The sequence below is a fragment of the Prionailurus viverrinus genome, chromosome A2 (genome assembly GCF_022837055.1).
Source record: "Prionailurus viverrinus isolate Anna chromosome A2, UM_Priviv_1.0, whole genome shotgun sequence".
NCBI lineage: Eukaryota > Metazoa > Chordata > Mammalia > Carnivora > Felidae > Prionailurus > Prionailurus viverrinus.
The window spans coordinates 5,564,076-5,587,545 of NC_062562.1; the positions used below are offsets into that span (position 1 = coordinate 5,564,076).

A 23,470-nucleotide genomic window follows, 5' to 3' on the forward strand; every position below is an offset into this window, starting at 1 on the left:
TTTTATTTTATTTTATTTTATTTTATTTTATTATTTTCTGCACAGTAAAGGAAATAATCAACAAAACTAAAAGGCAACCAATGGAATAGAAGAAGATATTTGCAAATGACATATTGGATAAAGGGTTAGTAACCAAAATCTATAAAGAACTTAACAACACAACACCCCAAAAAACAAATAACCCAGTGAAGAAATGGGCAAAAGACATGAACAGACACTTTTTGAAAGAAGAAATCCAGATGGCTAACAGACACATGAAAAGATGTTGAACGTTACTCATCATCAGGGAAATACAAATCAAAACCACAATGAGATACCATCTCACACCTGTCAGAGTGGCCAAAATTAACAATTCAGAAAACAACAGATGTTGGGAAGGATGTGGAGAAAGGGGAACACTTTTGTATGACTGGTGGGAATGCAAACTGGTGCAGCCACTCTGGAAAACAGTATGGAGGTTACTAAAAAAAAAAAAAAAATAGAACTACCCTATAACCCAGCAATTGTACTACTAGGTATTTATCCAAAGGATATTTTATTATTTCTCTTGCATGAATTCCTAGGAGTGGAAAGGCTGGGTAGGTGTACGTGACCTTTAAAGATGCATCCAAGCTATTTCTCACTATTTGAGAGTTCTGGTTGTTCCTCATCTTCACCAACAATTATTATAGTCAGTCTTTTTAATTTTAGCCACCCTTGTGTGTCACAATACCTCATTATGACTTTCATTGACATTTCCCTAATGACTAATGTTGTTTTAAAGAAGGAAAAAGTTGGGGCGCCTGGGTGGCTCATTTGGTTAAGTGTCCAACTTTGGTTCAGGTCAGGTCCTGTGGTTCATGACTTTGAGCCCCACATCAGGCCCTGTGCTGGCAGCTCAGACTCTGGAGCCTGCTTCAAATTCTGTGTCTCCCTCTCTCTGCTCCTCCTCCACTCGTGCTCTGTCTAACTCTCTCAAGAATAAATAAAAAAACATTAAAAAAAAAAAAAAAAAGGAAAAAGCAAGCCACACACAGACTGGGAGAAAAAAATCACAAAACATATTCCCAGCAAATGACATGTATTTATAAAATATAAAGAATTCTTACAACCCAATGATAAAAAGACAAGCAACCCTTCCTTCCTTACCAGGAAACAGCAGATCAGGCATGTGATGAGTACCAGGAGTCCCGCCAAGCAAATGAGGATGATGGCCCAGAAGGGGAGTTCTGGGGAGACAAGGGCTGGTGTTAGCCTCCTCCTGTCATTTTCCAGGGCTCCTGCTGTCCCTGAATTGTGCCTAACAGTCCCTGACCTGCCTTGGCCACCTTTCATCATCTATGACTCTGGGTACATGGGTCTCTTTGACCAGGTACAGCATCAAGACATTCCCGCCCCAATCTGGGTTGGAGCTTCTTTGAGGCTTACCTGAATTCTCAGTCAAGACATCATTTCTGTTGGGAGAATACCCTGGAAGTGAATGAAATGGAGAATGCACGTGAGTTTGTTTTATGCTTTTTAAATAAAACTTTTCAAATGCACAGAAACATAGAATATCATAAACATACATCACCTAGGTTTAACAATGTATATTTCACCCGATTAAAACATTATTTCATCCAATGTATAAATTATCAGCACTCACCACCTTTGCTTCATATTTTCACTGAAATGTTGAAGTAGGAATTATGACGTTGACCCATTTTTCTCTAAAAAGGCTACCTAATCCAAGGCTATTATCACACTACAGGGGTGTAATTAATTAAATCAAATTCATACCAGTGGACAAGGAGGACCGAAATTGGGCTGAGCCATCTTATAATAGTTTGGGGGAGGATGGGTCATCCTAGTTGGTAAGCCCAAGGGATCTCTGTAAATTTGTAAATTCCCAAATGTCTCTCCTCTGCCTACAAACACATTCACCCCCTTCTCCTTTACCAAGTTCCTTTACCAATTTCTTATAGATGTGCTGTCCGATATGGAGCAGCTACAAGTGGCTTCTTAAAAATAATTTTAATTTTTCTTTTTTCCAACAAACCACAGGAGACTCTTAATGAGAGAGAACAAACTGAGGGTTGAAGGAGGGAGGTGGCTGGGAGATAAGCTAGATGGGTAATGGCTATTAAGAAGGGCACTTGTAATGAAGACTGGATATTGTATGTAAGTGATGAATCACTGAATTATACTTCTGAAACCAATACTGCACTGTATGTTAACTAAAATAAAAAAATAATTTTAATTAAATAAAATTAAAAATATGGTACCTTGGTAACATTAAAACTCAGGAATGTAAAAGCCAGTCACATTAGCCAGACTTCAAGTACTCAATGGTCACATATGTCTGCTGTACTAGACAGCACACATATAGAAAAATCCATCATTGCATAAAGTTCTGCATGGTGCTGATCTAGAGCAAAACTTGGCAAATGACACCCCGTGGGCCATGTCAGGTCCATTGCCTGTTTTTATACAGCCTGTCAGGAAGAAAAGTGGTCCATCCCCTATGTCCATCAAGGCTGGCTCACACACAGCTTGGAGCCAGAGGCCCTTACTGACTGTCTCGCCAAGTGACTTCAGTACAGAGATGAGAGACAGAATTCCAGAGAAGGGAAATGACCAGCCTGAAGTCACAGAGCTATCTCCGAGAGAGCAAGTATCTCCGATATCCCACGGGGTGTCCTTTCCTCTCCTTCGATGGTGGATAAAGCCTGGGAGACTATGCCATTTCCTGCCAGCCTAAAAAAAGTTCAATGCTGATTTAACCCCAGGTCTCCAGATTCCCAGGAAGAGCCCCATGTGTGGAAGTTGGAACCCTCCACTCCTGCCCCAATGACCAGGGTGCCTTACCATCCACAAGGACACTGTTTCTGTCCAGGGTAAAATTCTGCAGCTGGGTACCATTTTGAGTTAGCCTCAAGAACTCCTCATAGATGGCAATTCTGTCCAGTCTCCGAGCCAATGGTGAAAAGTTACAGATGGAGTCCACCCCAGTGTGGTTGCTGTCGGGGACAGACCTGGAAGGGCAAAAGGGATGAACAAGGGTATCTTGAATTCTACCCTGCTTCTAGAAGGAAGTCATGTCCAAAAGGACTTTCTGCAATGATACAAACATTTGTGCCTAAATATCAAAATACAGTCATTATTAGACTCAGGTTGTTGTTGAACTCTTAAAGTATGGTACTATGGGTAACTGAATATCTCATTTAATTTAATTTAATGAATTAATAAATAAAGAGCCATGGGGAGAACACATTTGAAACATTTGGACTAAGGACTTTCAAAAATGCATAAAATCATTGAGAACACTGGCAAGAATGGCCAAAATCAACCTTTTCATTAACCAAAGGTTTGTAATAACCTGAGGATCATTTAGTTGAGGGAAAAGATGGCTGAGTCTTGGTAAAAGGAGCAAGCTGTATGGCATTAGAACTTGCATTATTTCCAGGCTGCTCTCACAATATCCCTAGACACGTTGAAAACCAGCAGTATGAGAACCATGGTAGCTGTGAAAACCAGCAGACTAGTAGCCATAATGTGTTTGGAATTCCCAAAAACAACCCATTCCCACTGACTTTTCAGTATCTGACCTGTCTGGAGATTCCTTTTAGAAAGCCCCATTTTCAAGATTTGACTTTATTTGACTCCGAACTTTTTCAGTCAGGGAAGCCTATTCCCAGGGCACTTGCCATGGCAGCTGCCTGAGGAAGCAGTAACAGTTGAGGCAGGCAAGAGGTGAGCCAAAAAGTTTTTAAAAAGTAGGGAATGAGATGTCCCTGAGGGGTTTTGAAAAGCTCCAATGTGTTTGTGGGGATCTAGAAAGTCACAAGTGTGTGGGGTTGTGTGAATACCTAGGAAATATTTGAGTAGGTCTTAATCTCTCACCTCTAGCTAAAAGGCTAGCTTAATATCTTAAAAAAATTGTCAGTGGAATAGAGCATATTAATAAAGGACAAATGCCACCCAATCTCAACACATCCAAAAGGAGAATATGAGAAAATACAACATCCTTTATGATTAAAAAAAAAAAACAACAAACCAACAAACTAGGAATAGAAAGTAAAGTTGCTCAACCTGAAAAATAGCATCTGTGAAAAACTCACAGATAAAATTATACTCAATGGTGAAAGACTGAAAATTTTCCCCTAAGACTGGGGACAAGACAGTGTTGTCTTCCTTCATTTCATGTCCTATTTACATTTTAATAGATGTAATTCTAATAAAATAATCAGGCAAGAAAAAGAAATGATAAAAATTCAGATGGGAAGGAAAGATGTAGAATTATCTCTATTTGCAGATGACATGTTGTTAAATATAGAAAATCCTAATACACACACACAGACACAGACACACATAGCTGAAAACTATTAGTTCAGCATGAATGTAGGATATAAGACCAATGTACAAAAATCATTGTATTTATATACACTAGCAATTAACATTCTTTAAAAAAATTTTTTTAATGTTTATTTTTGAGAGAGAGAGAGACAGAGTGAGTGGGGGAGGGCACAGAGAGAGGGAGACATAGAATCCAAAGCAGGCCCCAGGCTCCAAGCCATCAGCACAACCCATGAGCTGTGAGATCATGACCCAAGCCGAAGTCAGATGCTCAATCAACTGAGCCACTCAGGCGCCCCTAGCAATTAACATTCTTAAAAATGAAATAAAACAATTCCATTTATAACAGCATCAAAGAACAAAATACAAAACATGTAGCAATAAATTTAACAAAAACATTGTGAGATTTGTACATTGAAAACTATAAAACATGTTGAAAGAAATTTTAAAATACCTAAATACATGGAAACGCATCCCATGTTCATAGACTGGGGATTTATTATTGTTGAAATGTCAATACTCCCCAAACTGATCTACAGATAAAATGCAATCCCTATCAGAATCCCCGCTGACTCTTTTACAGAAATTAATAAGCTGATTCTAAAACCCATATGGGGTTGCAAGGGACCTCAAATAGGTAAATCAATATGGAGAAAGTACAAAGTTGGAGAACTCAATTCCCCAAATTCAAAACTTATACCAAGCTACAGTAATAAATACAGTTGCCTCTAGTATAAGGATAGACATATAGATCAGTGGGATAGAATTTAGAGTCCATAAAAAACTCATGCAATCATGGACATTGATTTTCAACAAGGTTGCCAAGATAATAGGGAAAGAATAGTCTATTTAACAAATGGTACTGATGGGACACCTGGGTGGCTCATTCAGTTGAGTGCCTAACTTCGGCTCAGGTCATAATCTCAAGGTTTGTGGGTTCGAGCCCCACCTCGGGCTCTGTGCTGACAGCTCAGAGCCTGGAGCCTGCTTCAGATTCTGTGTCTCTCTCTCCTCTCCCTTTCAAAATTAAAAAAAAACATTTAAAAAAAGAAGAAGAAGAAGTGAATTGACAGGGTCGCCTGGGTGGCTCAGTCGGTTAAGCATCTGATATCGGCTCAGGTCATGATCTCATGGTTCGTGAGTTCGAGCCCCACCTCGGGCTCTGTGCTGACAGCTCAGAGCCTGGAGCCTGCTTTGGATTCTGTGTCTCCCTCTCTCTGCCCCTCCTCTGCTCGCACTCTGTCTCTCTCTGTTCTCAAAAATGAATAAATGTTAAAAAAAATTTTAACAAATGGTACTAAGACAACTAGATATCCACATACAAAAGAATGAAATTGAACCCGTACCTCACAACATACACAAAAATTAATTCAAAATAAATCAAATGCCTAAATGTAAGAGATAATGATACAATCCTTAGAAGAAAACCTAGGTGTAAATAAATCTTTGTGAATTTGGATTAGGCAATGGTTTTTTAGATATGGGACTAAAATCACAAACAACCAAAGAAAACATTGATAAATTGAGAGTCATCAAAATTAAGAATGATTGTGTTTCAAAGGGCAGTACTTAGAAGGTGAAAAGGCAACCTACTAAAATGGAAGAACATATTTGCAAATCATATGTCTGATAAGGGTGTAGTATCCAGAACACACAAAGAACAATTATAACTCAACAATTAGAAAGAAAATCAATGCAAAACTGGGTAAAGGACCTGAATAGACATTTCTGCAAAGAAGGTACAGAAATGACCCATAGTACATGAAAAATTGTTCCACATCACTAATAACTAGGAAAATGCAAATCAAAACCACAGTGAGGTACCACTTCACATCCACTAGGATGATTAGAGTAAAAAAAGGATAATAACAATTGTTGGTGAAGACCTGGATAATTTGGAACCCTCGTACGTTGCTTGTGGGGATGGCAAATGGTAGAGCCTCTTAGGCAAACAGTTCAGTAGTTCCTCAAAAGTTAACATGAAATTAACACATGGCCCTCCAAGACCAGTCCTATGTATATGCCCAAAAGAACTTCAAACTCAAACTGATGCAAAGACTTACACAAGTTTTTCATTATTCGTAATAGGGTCCAGGGTCATTATTCATAATAGGCAAAGGGGGAGACAACCCAATGTCCATCAGTGAATGGATGGATAAACGAAAAGTGGCATAGCCATACAACAGAACATTGTTCAGTCACAGAGGAAGGAATAGAGTACCTATCCATGCTACAACATGGATCAACCCTGAAAACAGGATGCTCAGTGAAAGAAGTCAGTCACAAAAGACCACATAGTGTATTGATCCATTTAAATGGAATGTTCAGAATAGGCAAATCCAGAGAGACAGAAAGTAGATTATTGTTTGCCAGGGGATGGGGCTGAGGGAAGAATAGGTAGCAGCTGCTAATGGGGACAGGACTTTTTTTTTTTAAACATCCTACTGTTAGAGAGTGGGATGCTTGTACCACTCTATAAATATACCACTAAATTGTATACTTCAAAAGGGTGCATTTTATAGGTGAATCATATCTCAAGAGATGTATAAACAATTTCGATTGCCTCATGTGATTAGTGGCTATACTACTAAGTAACATGGTTAGACTGCTGGATTCTAAGTCATCTGGTTCTACCCACCCCCATCTTCTATGGATCCTGATTCCAATGGCTGATTTCTTAAAAAAAATTCTTTTTAATGTTTTAATTATTTTTGAAGGAGAGAGAGACAGAGCCTGAGCAGGGGAAGAGCAGAGAGAGAGGGAGACACAGAATTCGAAGCAGGCTCCAGGCTCTGAGCTGTCAGCACAGAGCCTGATATGGGGCTTGAGCTCACGAACTGTGAGATCATGACCTGAGCTGAAGTCGGATGCTTAACTGAGCCACCCAGGTGCCCCTCCAACAGCTGATTTCTTAAGGCATTCATTGATGCTACACTCCATATTCCATGGCTCCCAGCACCAGGCACCTCCATGTCTACTGAGGTCTACACTGGCTCTCTTGAGTTTCTAAGTCAGTTGGCGTCATTGGTTTAGGAACAAGCTGGTTTTTAGGTAACAGTTTTATACTCGTAGGGCTATCTTCCATAAGAACTAGAAACTGAGACCATGACATGGGGATACTTTTACTTAAAGGACCACGGGAGTCTCCAGAGTGATTAGGTACTGAGTTGGAACTCACCTGAATGCTAAAACTTGACAGTCAGAGAAATAACTCTTCATGCTGCTGTTTTGGAAGAGCTGGTTGAGCTGAAAAACACGGTGATGTTCCCTTGATCAGAATTCCAGTCCCAGTGGCATCAGAGAATTTTTAGCCACTGAGCATATGTCCCCATCTACTTTTTATTATCTCAACAAATACTAGCCCAGGTATGTGCACCAAAGGACATCCCATTCCAGGGTGTGGCTTAGCTATATGATCCTAGAGTAGCTCCTGAACATCTCTGTGCCTGTTTCTTTATTTGTAAATGGGGAAAAGAACCTGTATGGATGAATGGTCACAAAAAATCACCCTCTGACTACCCAGCGTCCATCGGTCTGTCTCTACATGGGACACAAACCCATTCTCACCGCATTCTCGATACTTCTCTTGTTCCGCTGGTGTTTGGTGGTGTTGGGCTGGGATAAGTCTTGGGAATAGAGTAGGTTGGTGACAGTGAAATTCAGCTGGAAGTGCTGAGAGGTGGGAATGCTTGTTGGTCTGTCTGTTGGTAGATGAGCTGTTGACTCCACTTCTATAATAAAAAGAAGGTATAGAAGTCCCCAACAGGTGAAGATTTAAGCAAAGAAGTCATTCCAGCTAGTCTAATTATTCTTGGCAATGTGACCTGAGTTGGATTCTGAAAGGTGGGATACATAAGATCTCCATCTACCTGGCCACTTTGAATCCATTGATGTGTCTATCCATCCAACTCTTCCTCAAGCATTATGAGAGCTCACTAGCATGTGGGGAAGATGAGACTGGGCTTCTCTGGTGCACAGATGGCAAGTGTAGGTGCCGATCACCTCAGGGGACATCTGTCATACCCCTTTGTTGACCTAGGTTCCTGATGTGTCTTGCTGCCTCTGGTCTTCTCCCCCTCCCAATCCACTCTCTACACAGAACTCAGAAGATGAGCTTTCTAAAGCAGAACTCTGTGTTGTGTTCTTCTGCAAACCATCCCAATACCCAAGGAAGTCCCTGCCTGCATCTATAGCCTTACCTATCACTTCTCTCAGGCCAAAGTGTTTGCTCTAGTGACACCAAACTCCTTACAGTCTCCCCAAATATTTTATCTTCTAGGTTATAAACACAGCTAGCTCAACTCCCCACCTCTTCCCATTGGCTAGGCTATGTTCGCCATCATATCTCAGTTTTTTAATAACTTCCTCCAGAAAACTTTCCAAGATGGGCCATGTGTCTCTCCTTGTGAGTTCCCAAAGGCTGTTTAAATTACCTGATTACAGCAGTTATCACAGTGAATCATCGGCACCTATTTACTTTCATGACATATTTGTTGAATGAATGCATGAATGAGTCCTTCAATCAATCAGTGCATGACTCATAACTGGAGGGCCTAAGAAGGACATGCAGGATACTCCACACTTCGGGTTAGAAATATCTACATGTAAAAATGACTGTCCCCTTGGTGCAGTTGCTGCATGTTTTCTTTCCTCCTCCTGTTGGGATGATCCGTTGCCATGGTCCATCAACATGGGCCTCCAGAAAGACCCCTTTCCCCTCCAGAGCCTCCATCCATTCCATTGCTACAGAGAAGCCCCATTCCTCCTCAAAGCCCCATTTCTTCAAGCCATGAAACCAACCCCACAATCTCACACCTGTCACATGCAAATCTGCCAGCTGATAGGTGGCACCAAGCCAGTGGGATGAGACATTCAGAGTCTTGTCTAGAAAGACTTGCTTCACCATACTGGGGTCCACATTAGAAGAGAACAGAGCCTTGATGGTGACCAACATGGAGTCCAACCTAGGGACAGAGACCATGGAACTTAGCCAGCACCCAACACCAGCAGTGTCTCCTGAGTTCCCGTTTTATAGAGCCAAAGACCTACAGGCAAGAAGTAAGAAATTACCTGGCTTCCTCTTCCCTCAGGCTAGAGAAGAGACCCTGACCAAAAATACAAGGTTTCTAGGAGTTGGGAATAGAACAAATAACTATAAAATTAACGAACATCTATTGAGCACCTCTAGGAAGTGAATACACATTCCCTCACCATCACCCTGGTGGAAGGTATTATTATAATTATCCCCATCTTAAAGCCAAAGGAACTGAAGTTTGGAGACACTCAATGTTGGCACTGTGTCCCATGATTGTCCTGCTCCCCAGTGTAGATGTCTCAGTTCCTCTACCCATCCCTCGGAGACTTGGGTTAAAATCCAAGTTGGGCAATTCTTGGGCTGTTCACTTTGCTTCTCTGAGCCTCAGCTTCCCCTCTGAACAATGGAGATGGTCATAGATGGTGTGTGGCCATAGGAAATGTTATTATTGGGCTCATATTTATTGAAAGCATCCAGAAAGGAGAAGGTGGTGGTTAATGGAGTTGGTGGCCCCGGGAAGTTAATCCTTTTCCTGCCTCCCACCCCCCCAACCGAAGACCTATGAAAGGAGATGGTAGGATTAACTGACAGGGATGTGGGAGAGCATGGGCACCATGCCAGTGACTTCCAGCTCAAGGAGTATGCCAGGATGGTAGCTCAGAGCCACAAGCTGCCAGCTCAGCCAGTGCTGCCAACCTCCTCAACTTACGTCAAGTTGGTGACCAGGCAGGAGCGGAAAATGTCTTGTAGCTGGCTGCCTCTGTAGAGTTTGGTGACCTAGAATAAAGGGTAAGATGGAGATCGCCTGGGGCTGGCAGGAGCTCCTGGAGTCATGGAAGGAACACAGGCTTTGGGACAAAGGAGATGTGAGTTCAAATCCTGGCTCTGCCCCTTAACTCACTGTGTGATCTTGGGCACACCACTCCCCTTTCTGAGCCTTAGTGTGCCCATCTGGGAAGTGGGGAAGGCAATCAGAGCACCACCTTTGGAAACTGAGAGAACCCAGAACACATTAGGTAGAGTGAGGAGTTGAAACACTTAATAGATGTGAGTCAGACAGAGGAATGGTGGGGGGGGGGGGGCAGGGCAAGGAGAGACAGGAAAGATGAGAGAGATGTCACCTTGTCCTGGATGTCTCTCAGCAGGGTTGTGTACTCCAAGGATGCAGGGTCTGAGTTGCTGAGGTTCCAGTTGAGGATTCGGAAATTCAGCTGATACTCATTCTGAATAGATAAATTCTGGGGAGCGTAGCCTGGAGCCAATGATAGGAAGAGAAGAGAGGTGGAGACTCTTACCCTTTCACACAGAGAGAGGCCTGATGACTGCTGTCAGAATCAGCCAAATTCAGGCCCACATGCCGGGGGGTTCCTAGTGGAAAGTCACCCCAAAGAGGGGGAAAACTGGAATTTCCCAGTGATTCTCCTGAGCTGAGCTTTTCTGCTTGTGCTTAGGCAGTTCCGGCTTCCTGGAATATTTTCAATCCTCTTTTTCTGGAAATCTCCTACTCATGTTTCAGGACCTTGATGAGACTACAGGAGAGCAGGGACCCATCTGTCTTGTTCTTGCCATGTCCCCATACCTACTACAGTGCTGGGTACATAATATCCTCTTCCAAGAAGCCCTCCTTGACTTGCTCCTCCTGTGTGCTTCCACAGCACCCTGTTAATAACAGTGTCCCTGCCTTGTTTGTGTGTCCCTAGATAACATTCATTCTCTTGATTATTAGTTTTCAGGGAGAGAACCTGCGAGTTCCATCTCTGTATCCAGCACATGGCTTGGGACAGAATAGTACTGTATATGCATCTGTTGAATGCGTGAATGTGAACTACAGTGGATCCCCCAATATGGGGGCTGAGATACTCATCTCCCATTTGTTCACTCATTTACTCACTCATTGGGGATGACAATGTACTGACATATAAAGAACTGAGGGTGTATCGCCAGATTACGAGACCTTAATTTCGTAGAGTTGGATAATTAAATAATTGTGATAACGTGTGATAAGTTGGTGCCCATCTAGGGACCAGAGGCCCATGTAGAGCAGGGTTTCTCATTCTCAGAACTACTGATATTCGGAGCTATGTAACTCTTGGCAGTGAGGATCCCTGATCATTGGAGGACATTAGTAACACCCCTAGCCTCAAGCCACTAGGTCCCAGTACCACTCTCCCCCAGTTGTGGCAATCAAAATGTCTCTGGACATTGCCAAGTGTCTCCTGAGGGGCAGAACTGCCCCCAGGTGAGGACCACTGGCATGGAGGAACTTTGTATAGAAGAAATCCTGTCCCAAGAGATCTATGAGTCAGACATTTGGAATGCAAATTAAAATTATTTATATTAATTTGGTCAAAGAATTTCACTCTTTTTACCTGAAATAACAGGAGAGACTCTCTCCATGGAGAGTTTGGGGAGGGTGCCCTTCAATCAGAGCTTGGGCTGACTTGTTAAGGAAGAAATAAAATAGAACAGAGACAAATAATGATTGCTATAAATCACTCACCATTGACGAAGAGGCTGTCCCTGACCAGGGTATAGATGCCCATCTGGGTGACACCATGGGTCAGCTGGCTTAGCTCCCAGTAAAGCTGTTCTCGGTCCAGCCTGTAGCCCATGGGGTCATGGTGATAGGTGCAGATGGCGTTAACATGAGTGGCTACCCCATCCTTCTCAGGCCTGGGGAGAGAGGGATGTGGGGACTCTTAAAGAGAGGTTCTGAAACCTCAGTATGGGGGCCAAAAGGAGGGAAGGGCAAATGGGAGGTCAGTGGGAAGACTGAAAGGGTTGGTCACCAAAATGGTCACTACTGGCAAATGCTCAGGAGGAAGTCCTACCTGAAGGAGATTAATCTGCAACCTGAATAGAAGGGGCCCAGGCTGCTCTTCTGGAACAAGGATCCAAGCTGGGGAGGAAGGAGGAGGCAGATGAGCAGGAGGGGCTGGGTGGGATTTATCCCACTAGGAGCTGCTAGGAGCAGGGTCTCACCAGGTGCTGCAGGGTCCTCTTGGTGGAGTTGAATGTAGCTGAGCTGTGGCTCATGTCTGTTGAATACTGGAGGTTGGAGATGGTCAAGTTCAGTGTGAAGGTCTTCAAGTTGTGTCCCATAGCTACGAGAAGGAGGGGGAGAGACGGTGACTACTGACAGCTGGCCTGAGACCAAATCAAAATCCTGCATTCGTCCTACTTTGTCATCTTCTCTTCCAGTGTCACCACCACCCGCCATGTGGTCACCCAAGCCAAAACCAGCACGTTGCTTAGCTCCCTCTCTCTCCCCTCCAAGTAATACCATTTCTACTTACAGAATGGTCCTCACACACCCTCTCTCTATCCTGTCCCAGATCAAGTCTTATCCTCTCTCACCTGGACCAACATCCCAGCAGACTTGCTGGATGCCCCATCTAAAGAATGTTCTCTGCACTGAAGTCTAGCGGAAAAATTTTTTAATTTTTAATTTATTTTTTTAATGTTTATTTTTTAGAGAGACAGACAGAGAGACAGATCATGAGCAGGGGAGGAGCAGAGAAAGAGAGGGAGACACAGAATCTGAAGCAGGCTCCAGGCTCTGAGCTGTCAGCACAGAGCCTGACACGGGGCCTGAACTCATGAACCACAAGATCATGACCTGAGCCAAAGTTGGATGTTTAATGGACTGAGCCATGCAGGTGTCCCAGAAATTTTTTTAAACTGCTTGTTTATTTTGAGAGGGGGGGAGGGGGAGAGAGAGAGAGAGAGAGCGAGAGCGAGCGAGCCTGATTAAGGGCTTGATCTAATGAACTGTGAGATCATATCCTCAGCTCAAATCAAGAGTTGGACACTTAACTGACCAGACCCTAGAAGAATTTTCTTAAGTGAAAATCTCAGTATAGTCACCACTTCCCATGGCTTCCTTTGGTCTTCAGTGTTAAGTTCAAGCTTCTTGACCTGGCACTCAATGTCCCTCCCAATCTGGTTTTTGCCAGTGTTTCAGTTTCACTTCTCCATCTATTCCAGGTTAAGGTTCATGGTTCATGCAAACTAAATCCCTCTCAATTCTCTCCATATACTATGCTGTTTCCGGCCACTGAGCCTTTGCTCATCAGATTCCCTACACCAGGAAAACTCTTCATCCCCTATTTGCCTGGATGACTCCTACTCATTCTTAAAGAATCAGTTTGGGTGCAAATTTCTCCAGAAATTCCTTACCTTCCAAATTATGTTAGATCCCTCTCCCCAAAACATTTCACACTGTGTTATAATGGTCTGTTGATCTCACAATACTGGGGGCTCCATGAAGGTATGCATTAGATTGAATTGTCAGTAGAATCTTTGGATTGGCATGACTGTCCTAAACCAGAATTTTACACTCTGGCTTCTCAGCCCCTGTGTTACAACTGGCTGGTAGAGGTGGAGGGCTGTAAAGTTTCTCTTGGAAAGAAAAAGGATTCCCTAAATACCTGTGGTGGCTTCTGGTTGCACAGGTGATGATGAACTAGGCAGGAATGTGGTGGCTGCCTCAGGAGCTGTGGAAAGGGCAGTTATCAGGAGGGGACAGAGCTCCCCACAGAGTGGGAGAAACTCCCCACATTTGTCTGGACTCCAGCAGTGGTGGTCCCAAGACAAGAGTTCACAGGTGTGCCATAAATGAGAGGAAGGGAAGGAAGAATTGTGTGAGCAGAGGGGTGAGCGAGCGCATGAATGAAATGAACCCAAGAGAGTAAGGGTAGGTGAACAAGAGAGAGACTAAGCAAAGAAGGCAGAGAGACAAATGGGAAGAAAGGTGGGCAGACAGATGGGATACCTGGATGGACAGAGGAAGAATGAACAAATGAGGGGTAAAAGGGAAAGCAAGAATAAACACAAGGAAGGAAAGTAAGAGAGATGGATGGAAGGACAGAAGGCAGAAAGGACAAAAAATAAACAGGCAGAGGATGGATGGATGGATGGATGGGTGGATGGATGGAAGGAAAGAAGAAAGGAAAGAAGCAAAGAATGGAGGAAGGGTAGAAGAATACATGAAGGATAGAATGAATGAGGGATGGGAGAAGCAGGGAAAAGGAAGAAAGGATGAATGGAGGGATGAATGGATGAAAGGAAGTAAAGAATGAAAGATGTATAGATGGAAGAATGAAGGACAGAATGAATGAAGGATGGACAGAGGGGAGAAGGAGAGATGGAAGGATAGATGGGTGAGAGAATAGAAGGAAGAAGGAAAGGAAGGATGATGGATTAGTGGATTGATTGACAAAGGGAAAGAAGGAAGGAAAGAAAGATTGAAGGAAGGAAGAAAAGAAGGAGGGAAGGAAGGAGGGAAGGAAAAGTCTAAGAGAAGGATAACTGGGAGAATGGAAGAATGGATGGGTTAAAAGATAGATGAAGGGACCATTGGCTAAGTGAATGGGAAAATTTGGCCAAGCCACTAAGTGGCCACCATAATTTGCAGCTTGATATTGAGGCCCCTTTTGTGGCCCTTGTAGATTTTGTTTCCAGGAGGCACGAACTACAAGGTCATTATCTGACCTCAACCCCCATCCCTATAGGAAATGCTTGCTCAAATTTCTTTCTCCAACCCAGATGGGTGTGGAAAGTTTAGAAAGCCAATACTGGGCAAGCTCCCTTTGTTAGTGAGGAGAAAAGCTTGGCTCAAGATGGGTACGGGGTGCAAAGATACATACTTGTGGGAGGCTCATCTGGACCACGCTCGTTATAACCTGGAAACAGAAATGTCACACATAAGGGGAGGGGAAGGAACAATCCCAGACTTCCATGCCTTTGTCCATGTGGTGCTCCAGCTGGATGCCTCTCTTTCTATGTACCAGGTGACCATCTATGCATCTTCTAAGACCAGACTCCAATGTCATCTCTACCATTAGGATCTTCCGGTTAGAAACAAACCTTCCCTGTCCACCTCTCCAGCATGCCCCCACGAGACTCTCACCACATTCATGTTCACACACTCATTCCCCCATATACCCATTCATCCCACCCTCTGCCCTTCCATCCTCCCTCCAATCTATCCCTCCATCCAACAAATATTTATTGAGAACCTACTATGTACCAAGTTCCATTACATTTGGGGAACACAGCACCGAACAAAATGTCTCTGCACCTCTGGAGCTTACATTAGGACAGGTTGCACATGCCGCCTGTCTGTGTCCCTGGTGCCAGGCACAGTGCCTAGCTTCTAGCAGATGCTGGCGAATACTGACCAAGTGAGCAAGAAGAAGCACATAACTTGTGCAGTTTACAGGAGGAAACATCCTACCCTGGCCTCTGCAATGGCCAAGGCGAAGGGAAGAGATATGAACTCGGAACACCAAGACCCAGACTGGCCACAAACCTATTGCGGGCATGGGCAGGTCCCTTCCTTTCTCTGTACCAGCTCCCTCTTTGCTAAAATGGGTGTCATAAAGGACCAGGATGTCCCCCCGCTCACCTGACGTGGCAATGGTGACAAGAAAGTGTGAGTTGCCAAACTCCATTCCCAAGTTGGAAACAGAGAGGAGAGAAGCTGAGTTACTTCAATGAACCTCACTACAGCCATGCTCTGCCTCTTAGAACCCCAGAGAAGGCTCACCCTCTTAAACACTGTCCCTTCCTGGATGCTAGGCTGATGTCCAGTGTGTCCAAAGCTCAGGCCCCACAGATGTTCAGAGCGCCCACCTTAGTTCTGGCATTGGGGTCCCACCCAGAAGAGTAGACCATCCATGGTCAAGGGTGAGAAGGTGGTAGGGGAGAGAGATGTGGGATTTTCTTTCCCCATGTCTCTCCCAAAAGACTCTTCTAGGAGTTAAAGGCACTGGACGCTGACTGCTGGAGCTCATGCCCAGCTTCACCCCTCTCCAGCTACACCCACTTGGACAAATTACTTAATCTTTCGGAGCCTCCATTTCTACATCTGTAAAATAGGTGTGATCAAGGACAGCCTTGCAGAATGACTGTGGGAGGATGGGGGTCAGTGTGGAGTTGAGGTTCACGCCTGAGTCTGTCCCAAGGTTCCCGCTAGAGAACTGACCTGTGGTTAATGGAAACGTTTCCAGAGATGGGGAAGCTGAAGCAGTGAGGTGGGTGGAGAACAACTCACCATTGAGGTAGAGGCTGTCCTTGTCCAGTGAATAGGGGCCCAGCCGGGTGATGCCACGGGTCTGCCTGCTCAGTTCATGGAACACCTGTTTGGCAAGTAGACCCGGGCTACTGGGGTGCTGCCGGTAGGTGCAGAGGATGTTCACCCTCGTCTTGGCACCATTCTTCACGGACCTGAGGAAGAAGAGGTTGATGCTTGGGGACTGTAGCCCACGTGGCATCTCTGTACCCGAGGTCACCTCACACCTCATATCCTGTGTTCCAGCCTTGTTGAACCATTCACACTTTCTCCACCTGGCCACATTCTCTCACCCCAGGATCTTTGCACATGCTGTGACTTCTGTCTGGAGGTTTCTCCCTGTCTCTCCTTACCTGGGTAACTTCCGGTCATCTTTCAGGTCCCAACTTAGATACCTCCTCCTTCTCCAAAAACCCTCCCAGGCTGGGTCAGGAGAGGGTTCGGGCTGCCACAGTACCTCATGCTTCCCCCATCACAGGCCTGGTTGCCCTCAGTGTGAGCATCTATTATTTGTTCCTGTTCCCTCCAGACAGTGGCCTCCATGAGGTCAGGAAATAGGACGACAGTCTAGCTCATTGTTGTACTGAACCCCTAGTACCTCTCACATTGCCTGTTCCATGTAAAAACCAGCGTCCTGATGAATGGATAAACAAAATATGACATATCCATACAGTGGAATATTATTCAGCTTTAAAAGGGAAGGAAATTCTGACACCTGTTACAACATGGATGGACCTTGAGGACTTTGTGGTCAGTGAAATAAACCACACATGAAAGGACAGATATCATATGATTCCACTTGTATGACGTACCCAGAGTAGTCAAATTCATAGAGACAGAAAGTAGAATGGCGATTGTTAACATCTGGGGTAGAGGGAAGCTGAGAGCTGCTGTTTAACGGGTATAGAGTTTCAGTTTTACTAGTTCAGGAGATTGGTTGCACAATATGAATACACTTAACACTACTGAGTTGGACACTTAAAAATGGTTCGGATGGTAAATTTTATGGTATGTGTACTTTACCACAATTAAAAAAAAAACCAATTCCTGACAAGACTCTGGAAAGTCTAATCCAAATGTCTGGAAATTCGCTTCCTTTCTCTCTGCCCCTTGCTCTCTCTCTGCTCCAGCCACATTGGCCTCCTTGCTGTTCACCGAGCATGCCAAGCTCATTCCTACCTGAGGACCTTTGCCCATGCTGTTTCCTCTGCCTGGAACAGTTTTCACGGCCAAATCCTTGTTTCCAGTTGGGACCCAGCTGAGAAATCACCACCACAAAGAGCTGGAGTATCCCAGGTAAAGCTGTTTTCCCATCGCTTATGTATTATGCTCATCACCTTACTGCACTTGAAACCACTTTAGATATCTCTCCTTCTACTTATTTTCTGCTTTATCCACTAGATGAGCACAGGGGTAGTGTCTGCCCATCACTGTGGGACCCACCACTTGCCTCAGAGGAGCCACACCACCAATGGCAGTGGAATGAAAATACAGATGGAGAGGGCTTCATAAACGCCAAGAGAACACACACTGACCCAGAAAAGTGCGAGTAATTGCCCAATGGGTACAGAGTGATGAAGAGTTTCAGAACTAGATGGTGGGGAAGGGTGACAACATCATGCATGTAACAGATGCCACTGAAATGTATGCTTGAAATGGTTAGAATGGCTAATTTTATGTCTATAGATATTTTATGACAATTACAACAACGTAATATCAGAAAATGGATGTCGAACCATAAGAGACTCTTAAATACAGAGAATAAACTGAAAGTGGATGGGGGTGGGGGAGAGGGGAAAATGGGCGGTGGGCATTGAGGAGGGCACTGGATGGGATGAGCACTGGGTGTTGCATGGAAGCGATGAACCACGGGAATCTACCCCCAAAACCAAGAGCACACCTTACATACTGTATGTTAGCCAATTTGACAATAATTATATTAAAAAAAAAAAAACGATGCCAAAAAGGACCCTTCAAGACAGTCCACCACAACTGGGAGTGGCCCCCACAGTCCTTGTCCTTTGGTGGTGGGCCATGGTGGGTGGGGGATTCTCACCTTAGTGAGGTGACCTTGCAGCCTGTATATCGGGTACCCAGACTGCTCTTCTGGAACAATGGGCCCAGCTGGAGAGGAAGGAGAGAGCCAATGTGGTCAGAGGTGGCGACAGCCCCTAGAGGGGGTCATGGAGGCACAGAGGCAGAAGTCGTGCTCTCACCAGGTGCTGCATGAGGGTATCTGTGATGTTGAACTTGAGGGAGCCGGGGCGGCCCATGTCCGCTGAGTAGCGCAGATTGTCGATGGTGAAGTTCAGTGTGAACAGCTCCTCACGGGCCTCCCCAGCTGTGGTAAGTGCAGAGAGAGCCAAGGCTTGTGGGAGGTCGGGTGCCCAACATCCACCCACAGTGGGCCTTCCAAGGGCCTCTTGTCCTCCTCCCAGGAAACCCAAGGGCCACGTGTTAATGGAGACAACTCCAGGAGCAAGGAAGGACAGGCTTAATGATCTGGGGGCTGGAGATGGTGTTTCCACCCAGGTGCAGGAGGGGAGGGTTCTGTGGAAATGCTGGTGGCTTTGTTCTTTCCCAGAAGGAAAGGCTCCAGCTTACCATGCTGATGTGGGACCAAGGATAACCCCAGACATGTTCCTTCACTTTCTTTCTGTTCCCCCATCTCTATCTCTTTATCTCTCTGTGCTCTGTCTCTCTTTTCCTCTCTGTCTGTCTCTCTCTGTCTCTCTATAACACCCAGGTATGCCAATCTTCTAGGCATTGTGAAAAAAAAAAACAACTAGCAGCTGTAACCAATATCTCTGTACCTCAGTTTACTCATCTGTAAGATAATAATGATTCCTACTTCAAAAGTTGTTATGAGGTTTGAACAAGTCGAATTTTGTAAAGTGCTTAAGCACAGTGCTGGGCACAGAGTAAACACCTATTTGAGTGTTTATTACAGAAGACAAATAAGCAAATACTTCCTGATCACTCACTGCAAATGGAGTTTTTACCCAGATGAATATGAGCTGGGCACTAGACTTCTCCACACTAAACAAAGGAGAGCCACAGCACAGAAATGATCTCCTGCTCAGGGTTACATGACTGGAGGGAGGGAAAGTCAGGGTTTGGACCCAGGTTCTCCGACCCCAGAGTCCTTGCTCATGAACTCCCCTGCTAATACATATGCTCTTGCCTAGACACATGCAGCTGGCCCAGTGTTCAATAGTGGGGGTGACCTGCATAGACCCCAGGAGAAGTATAATAAATAAATATATGATGCAAGTAAGAACAGAGGCCTGGTGGTTTGACTCCAGACTAGATAAGCAGGGAGCAGCACAGGGTCAACTGTTTAGGACAAACCTCTGCAAGAAAAGCTGACCTCCCTTCTTTCCTCCTTCTCTTCTGTTCATCACTCCTTCCAAGCTTCCTTCTGTCTATCCTTCCTTCCATCCTTCCTTTCTTCTTTCCTTCCAACTTTCTATTCATCCATGCATTTATCCTTCCTTCCTTCCTTCCTTCCTTCCTTCCTTCCTTCCTTCCTTCTATCCATCTTTTGTTCTTCCTCCCTCTATCCATTCTTTCCTTTCATCTACCATCTGTCTATGCACCCATCCATCTCTCCACCCATTCATCCTTCTTCCATCTCTTCATCCACCCACTCATGCATCTATCCATGCACCCATGACATCCATCCATCTCTCCACTCATACATTCTCCATCATCCATTCATCCACCCATCCCTCCCTCCTTTCCTCCCTCCATCCATGCACCCATGACATCCATCCATCCATCTATGCACCCATGACATCCATCCATGAATTTATCTATCCATGTCTCCATCCATCCATCCTCCATATTCCATCTATCAATTCACCCATCCATCCATCCATCTGTCTCTCTATCCATCCATCCTCCATCTCTCCATCCATCAACTCACTCATCCATCTGTGCACCCATGACATCCACCCATCCAGCCATCCAGCCACCATCCTTGCATACATCATTCCTTCCTTCATCACTCCTAGTCCTTCCTTCTTCCCATTCATACCTTCTATGCATTATGCATCCTTCTGTCTGTCTCTCCCTGTATCCCCACTTTCTTCCACCTATCTACCTTTCCTTGCTTCCTTCCTCCACCCTTTTTCTTCCTTCTATCCATCCATATTTGCTTCCTTCCACATCTATTTTTTCCATCTATTTAGACATGGTTCCACCCTCCTTTTCCCCTTCCACTCATCTTTTCTTCCTTCCATCTGCTCATCCATCTTCTCTCCTTCCCTCCTTCTGTTCATCACTTCTTCCTTCCATCCATCCCTCCACCCATCCATCTTGCCTTCCCTCCATGTACATTGAATTAAGACTATAATGCTTCTGAATCTGTTCCAAGGACTGGATACTGATAAACAAACCACAGCGAATTGAATGAGTTTAACTTATTTTTCCTCCTATCATTTGGGGAAATATGGTTCTCATTGGACCTGAGGAGCCCAGAACCCTGCTGATGTTGGAAGGAGCAAATGAAGATACTGTGGTGTAAGAGACCAGAGATGGACCCATGAAGAGTTTGCGAGGGTTGTAAAAACACACCTCGGATGCAAAGGCATTTAACTCTTGAAAAAGCTACAAGGTCCTCATTCCAGGGTTTGCTGGGGATGCAATGGGAGTTTGGCCCATGAACTTGAACAAGACAAGTGTGCACCAAAAATCAGTGTGTCTTGGTAAAAAAATTAACTGAGAGATGAATGAGACTGTGAGTTTTTGGAGTCAAGGAACTCCTGGTTCTATTATTTATTTGCTGTGCGACTTGGCAGCCTCTCTGGGCTTGGGTTTACTCATCTGTAAATTGGAGCTAAGTCACATGCTTGTAGCAAGAATGAAAGGATAAGGTGCATGTGCTTTGGGATGAATTGTGTCTCCTCCCAACCACCGAAATTTGAGAAGCTCCAATCCCTAGGACCTCAGTGCGTGATTGTATTTGGAGACAGGGTCTTTAGAGAGGTAATTAAGTTAAAAGGAGGCTGTTGGGGTGGGCCCTAATCCAATCTGGCTTCTATCTGTATAAGAAGAGGAGATTGGGACACAGAGGGACATGGGGAATGTGTGTGCAAAGGAGTGACCATGCCAAGAGGCAGTAAGAGGTCACCATCCACATGCCAAGGAGAGAGGCCCCAGAGAACCCAGCCCTGCTGGCACCCCCCAGGTTCTAGCTGCGAGAAAATACACTTCTGTGCTCTGAGCCACCCAGCCTGTGGTACTTAGCTTTGGCAGCCAGAGCTGACTAATTCAGTATGCAATTTAGCACGGTGCCTGCAAGGCAGCCAGCCTCAGTACGTGTTCACTGAAAATCCAACAACTGCACAACTCTGATGTCAAGACACTCAGAACAATGAGCAGAGAGGTGAGTAAAAGGATAAGAGAAGAGAACCAGGGGAGCGCCTGTGTGGCTCGGCCGGCTAAGCATCTGGCTCTTGATTTTGGCTCAGGTCACGACTCAAGGTTGTGGGATCAAGTCCCGAGTCAGGCTCTGCACTGACGGCAAGGAGCCTGCTTGGGATTCTCTCTCCTCTCTCTCTGCCCCTCCCCTGCTTGTGCATTCTCTCTCAAAATAAATAAATAAACATTAAGAGAAAGAAAGAAAGAAAGAAAGAAAGAAAGAAAGAAAGAAAGAAAAGAAAGAATGAAAGAAAGAAAAGAAAAGAAGGAAAGAAAGAAAGAAAGAAAGAAAGAAAGAAAGAAAGAAAGAAAAGAAAGAAAGAGTACCAAGGCAGCTTTAGGAGAATCTGAGTGAAAAACATGTGAGGGTCAGAATAGTGGGGGGACAGACTTGTGTGTAAGATGCTCTAGCCCTGGGCTGGGACTCTCCACCAGATCCCAGGGAGAGAAGGGATGAATGAGGGTCCTTTCCAGTTGTTTTCCTCATCAAGGACAGGTGGTAAAGGACAACAGCTGCTCCCCAATCCCAAAGTGGGGACGAGACCCAGGAAGCCAGGGCAAGGAATACTCACCAGTGGTAGTTGGGGCTGTGGCTCCATAGGTGTAACCTGCAGAGAGAAGGCCAGAGGAGCTGAGCGGGAGTTGGGGTGAGCATAAAGGAGTAAGGGAAAGGTAGGATTTAGGGGCCTTTGTGGGAAAAGCAGAGAGGGAGAGGCAGAAGAGGGATGCTTAGGGAGGAGGTGTCCAAATAGTGGGATCGGAGGTGGCTGGAGCCCATGGTACCATCATCGGAATGAACCCAGAGCAGAGGAGAAGGAGATGGGCCACAGCTTCCTTTAGAGAAACACAAACTCTGGCTGGGAAAGAGACCCTTGCGGGAGCACAGTCCCTCACCGTTGACACAGAGGCTGTCCCTGTCCAGCGTGAAGGGCCCCAGCCGGGTGATGCCATGGGTCTCACGGCTCAGCTCCCAGTATAGCCGCTCTCTGTCCAGCCTGGGGCCCGCAGGGTCAGAGTGGATGGTGCAGACAATGTCCACTCCAGTGGCTGCACCACCCTTCTCAAGCCTGGGGAAAGAAGGACATGGGGATGTTGAATACTGTTGGAGGGGTCCTTCTGGATGGGGACAGCAAGAAGGTAGAAGGCAGGAGGCGGAGAGGGTATAAAAGGGCTGGCTCTGAAGGCCAGAGGGGCTCTCCTAAGTGTCTCTTGTTGGAGATGACTCCCTCACAACTAAGAACAGAAAACACCTTAATTGGAATTGGCAGACAAGATCTAGTGGTTCTTCCAAGAGGAAAGCTTTCATCTAAAACAGATGATCGTCTGGATTTTGTAAGTATAAGCACGATGCCTCACTTCTAGGTCTTGAGCGTTCCCACTCCGGGGGCATGAAGAAGGCATGAAAGTGTTGTGATGGGTGCTGGAGGTCAGCTGTGCCAAAGGCATGTCCAGGAACTGAGCTCTGCTGGCCAGAGCGTGAGGATCCACTGGACCCAACACATCCCTCCACCCGGGGGTCTCACCTGAGCGAGGCAAGTCTGCAGCCAGCGTAGAGGGGGCCAACACTGGTCTTACTGAGCAGGAGCTTGAGCTGGTGGGGAGAGAGAGGAGGGTGAGCAGAA

At 45.2% G+C, this 23,470-nt stretch overlaps 1 protein-coding gene across 1 annotated transcript in view; it reads right to left on the reverse strand.

Annotated features, from left to right (window-relative positions):
* Window positions 1–23,470, reverse strand: part of MUC16 (mucin 16, cell surface associated) — a 59,814-nt gene that overhangs the window by 1,613 nt on the left and 34,731 nt on the right. Inside the window, exons 31-49 of the mRNA XM_047828788.1 lie at window positions 23,372–23,439; window positions 22,743–22,915; window positions 22,421–22,456; window positions 18,641–18,765; window positions 18,481–18,548; window positions 16,407–16,579; window positions 14,998–15,033; window positions 13,780–13,845; window positions 12,332–12,453; window positions 12,181–12,248; window positions 11,850–12,022; window positions 10,471–10,601; window positions 10,059–10,126; window positions 9,130–9,278; window positions 7,882–8,045; window positions 7,493–7,560; window positions 2,827–2,993; window positions 1,408–1,449; window positions 1,129–1,208 (exon numbers count right to left, since the gene is read on the reverse strand). Coding sequence (XP_047684744.1) covers window positions 1,129–1,208; window positions 1,408–1,449; window positions 2,827–2,993; window positions 7,493–7,560; window positions 7,882–8,045; window positions 9,130–9,278; window positions 10,059–10,126; window positions 10,471–10,601; window positions 11,850–12,022; window positions 12,181–12,248; window positions 12,332–12,453; window positions 13,780–13,845; window positions 14,998–15,033; window positions 16,407–16,579; window positions 18,481–18,548; window positions 18,641–18,765; window positions 22,421–22,456; window positions 22,743–22,915; window positions 23,372–23,439 — 1,977 coding nt within the window. The remainder of the gene's footprint in view (window positions 1–1,128; window positions 1,209–1,407; window positions 1,450–2,826; window positions 2,994–7,492; window positions 7,561–7,881; window positions 8,046–9,129; window positions 9,279–10,058; window positions 10,127–10,470; window positions 10,602–11,849; window positions 12,023–12,180; window positions 12,249–12,331; window positions 12,454–13,779; window positions 13,846–14,997; window positions 15,034–16,406; window positions 16,580–18,480; window positions 18,549–18,640; window positions 18,766–22,420; window positions 22,457–22,742; window positions 22,916–23,371; window positions 23,440–23,470) is intronic.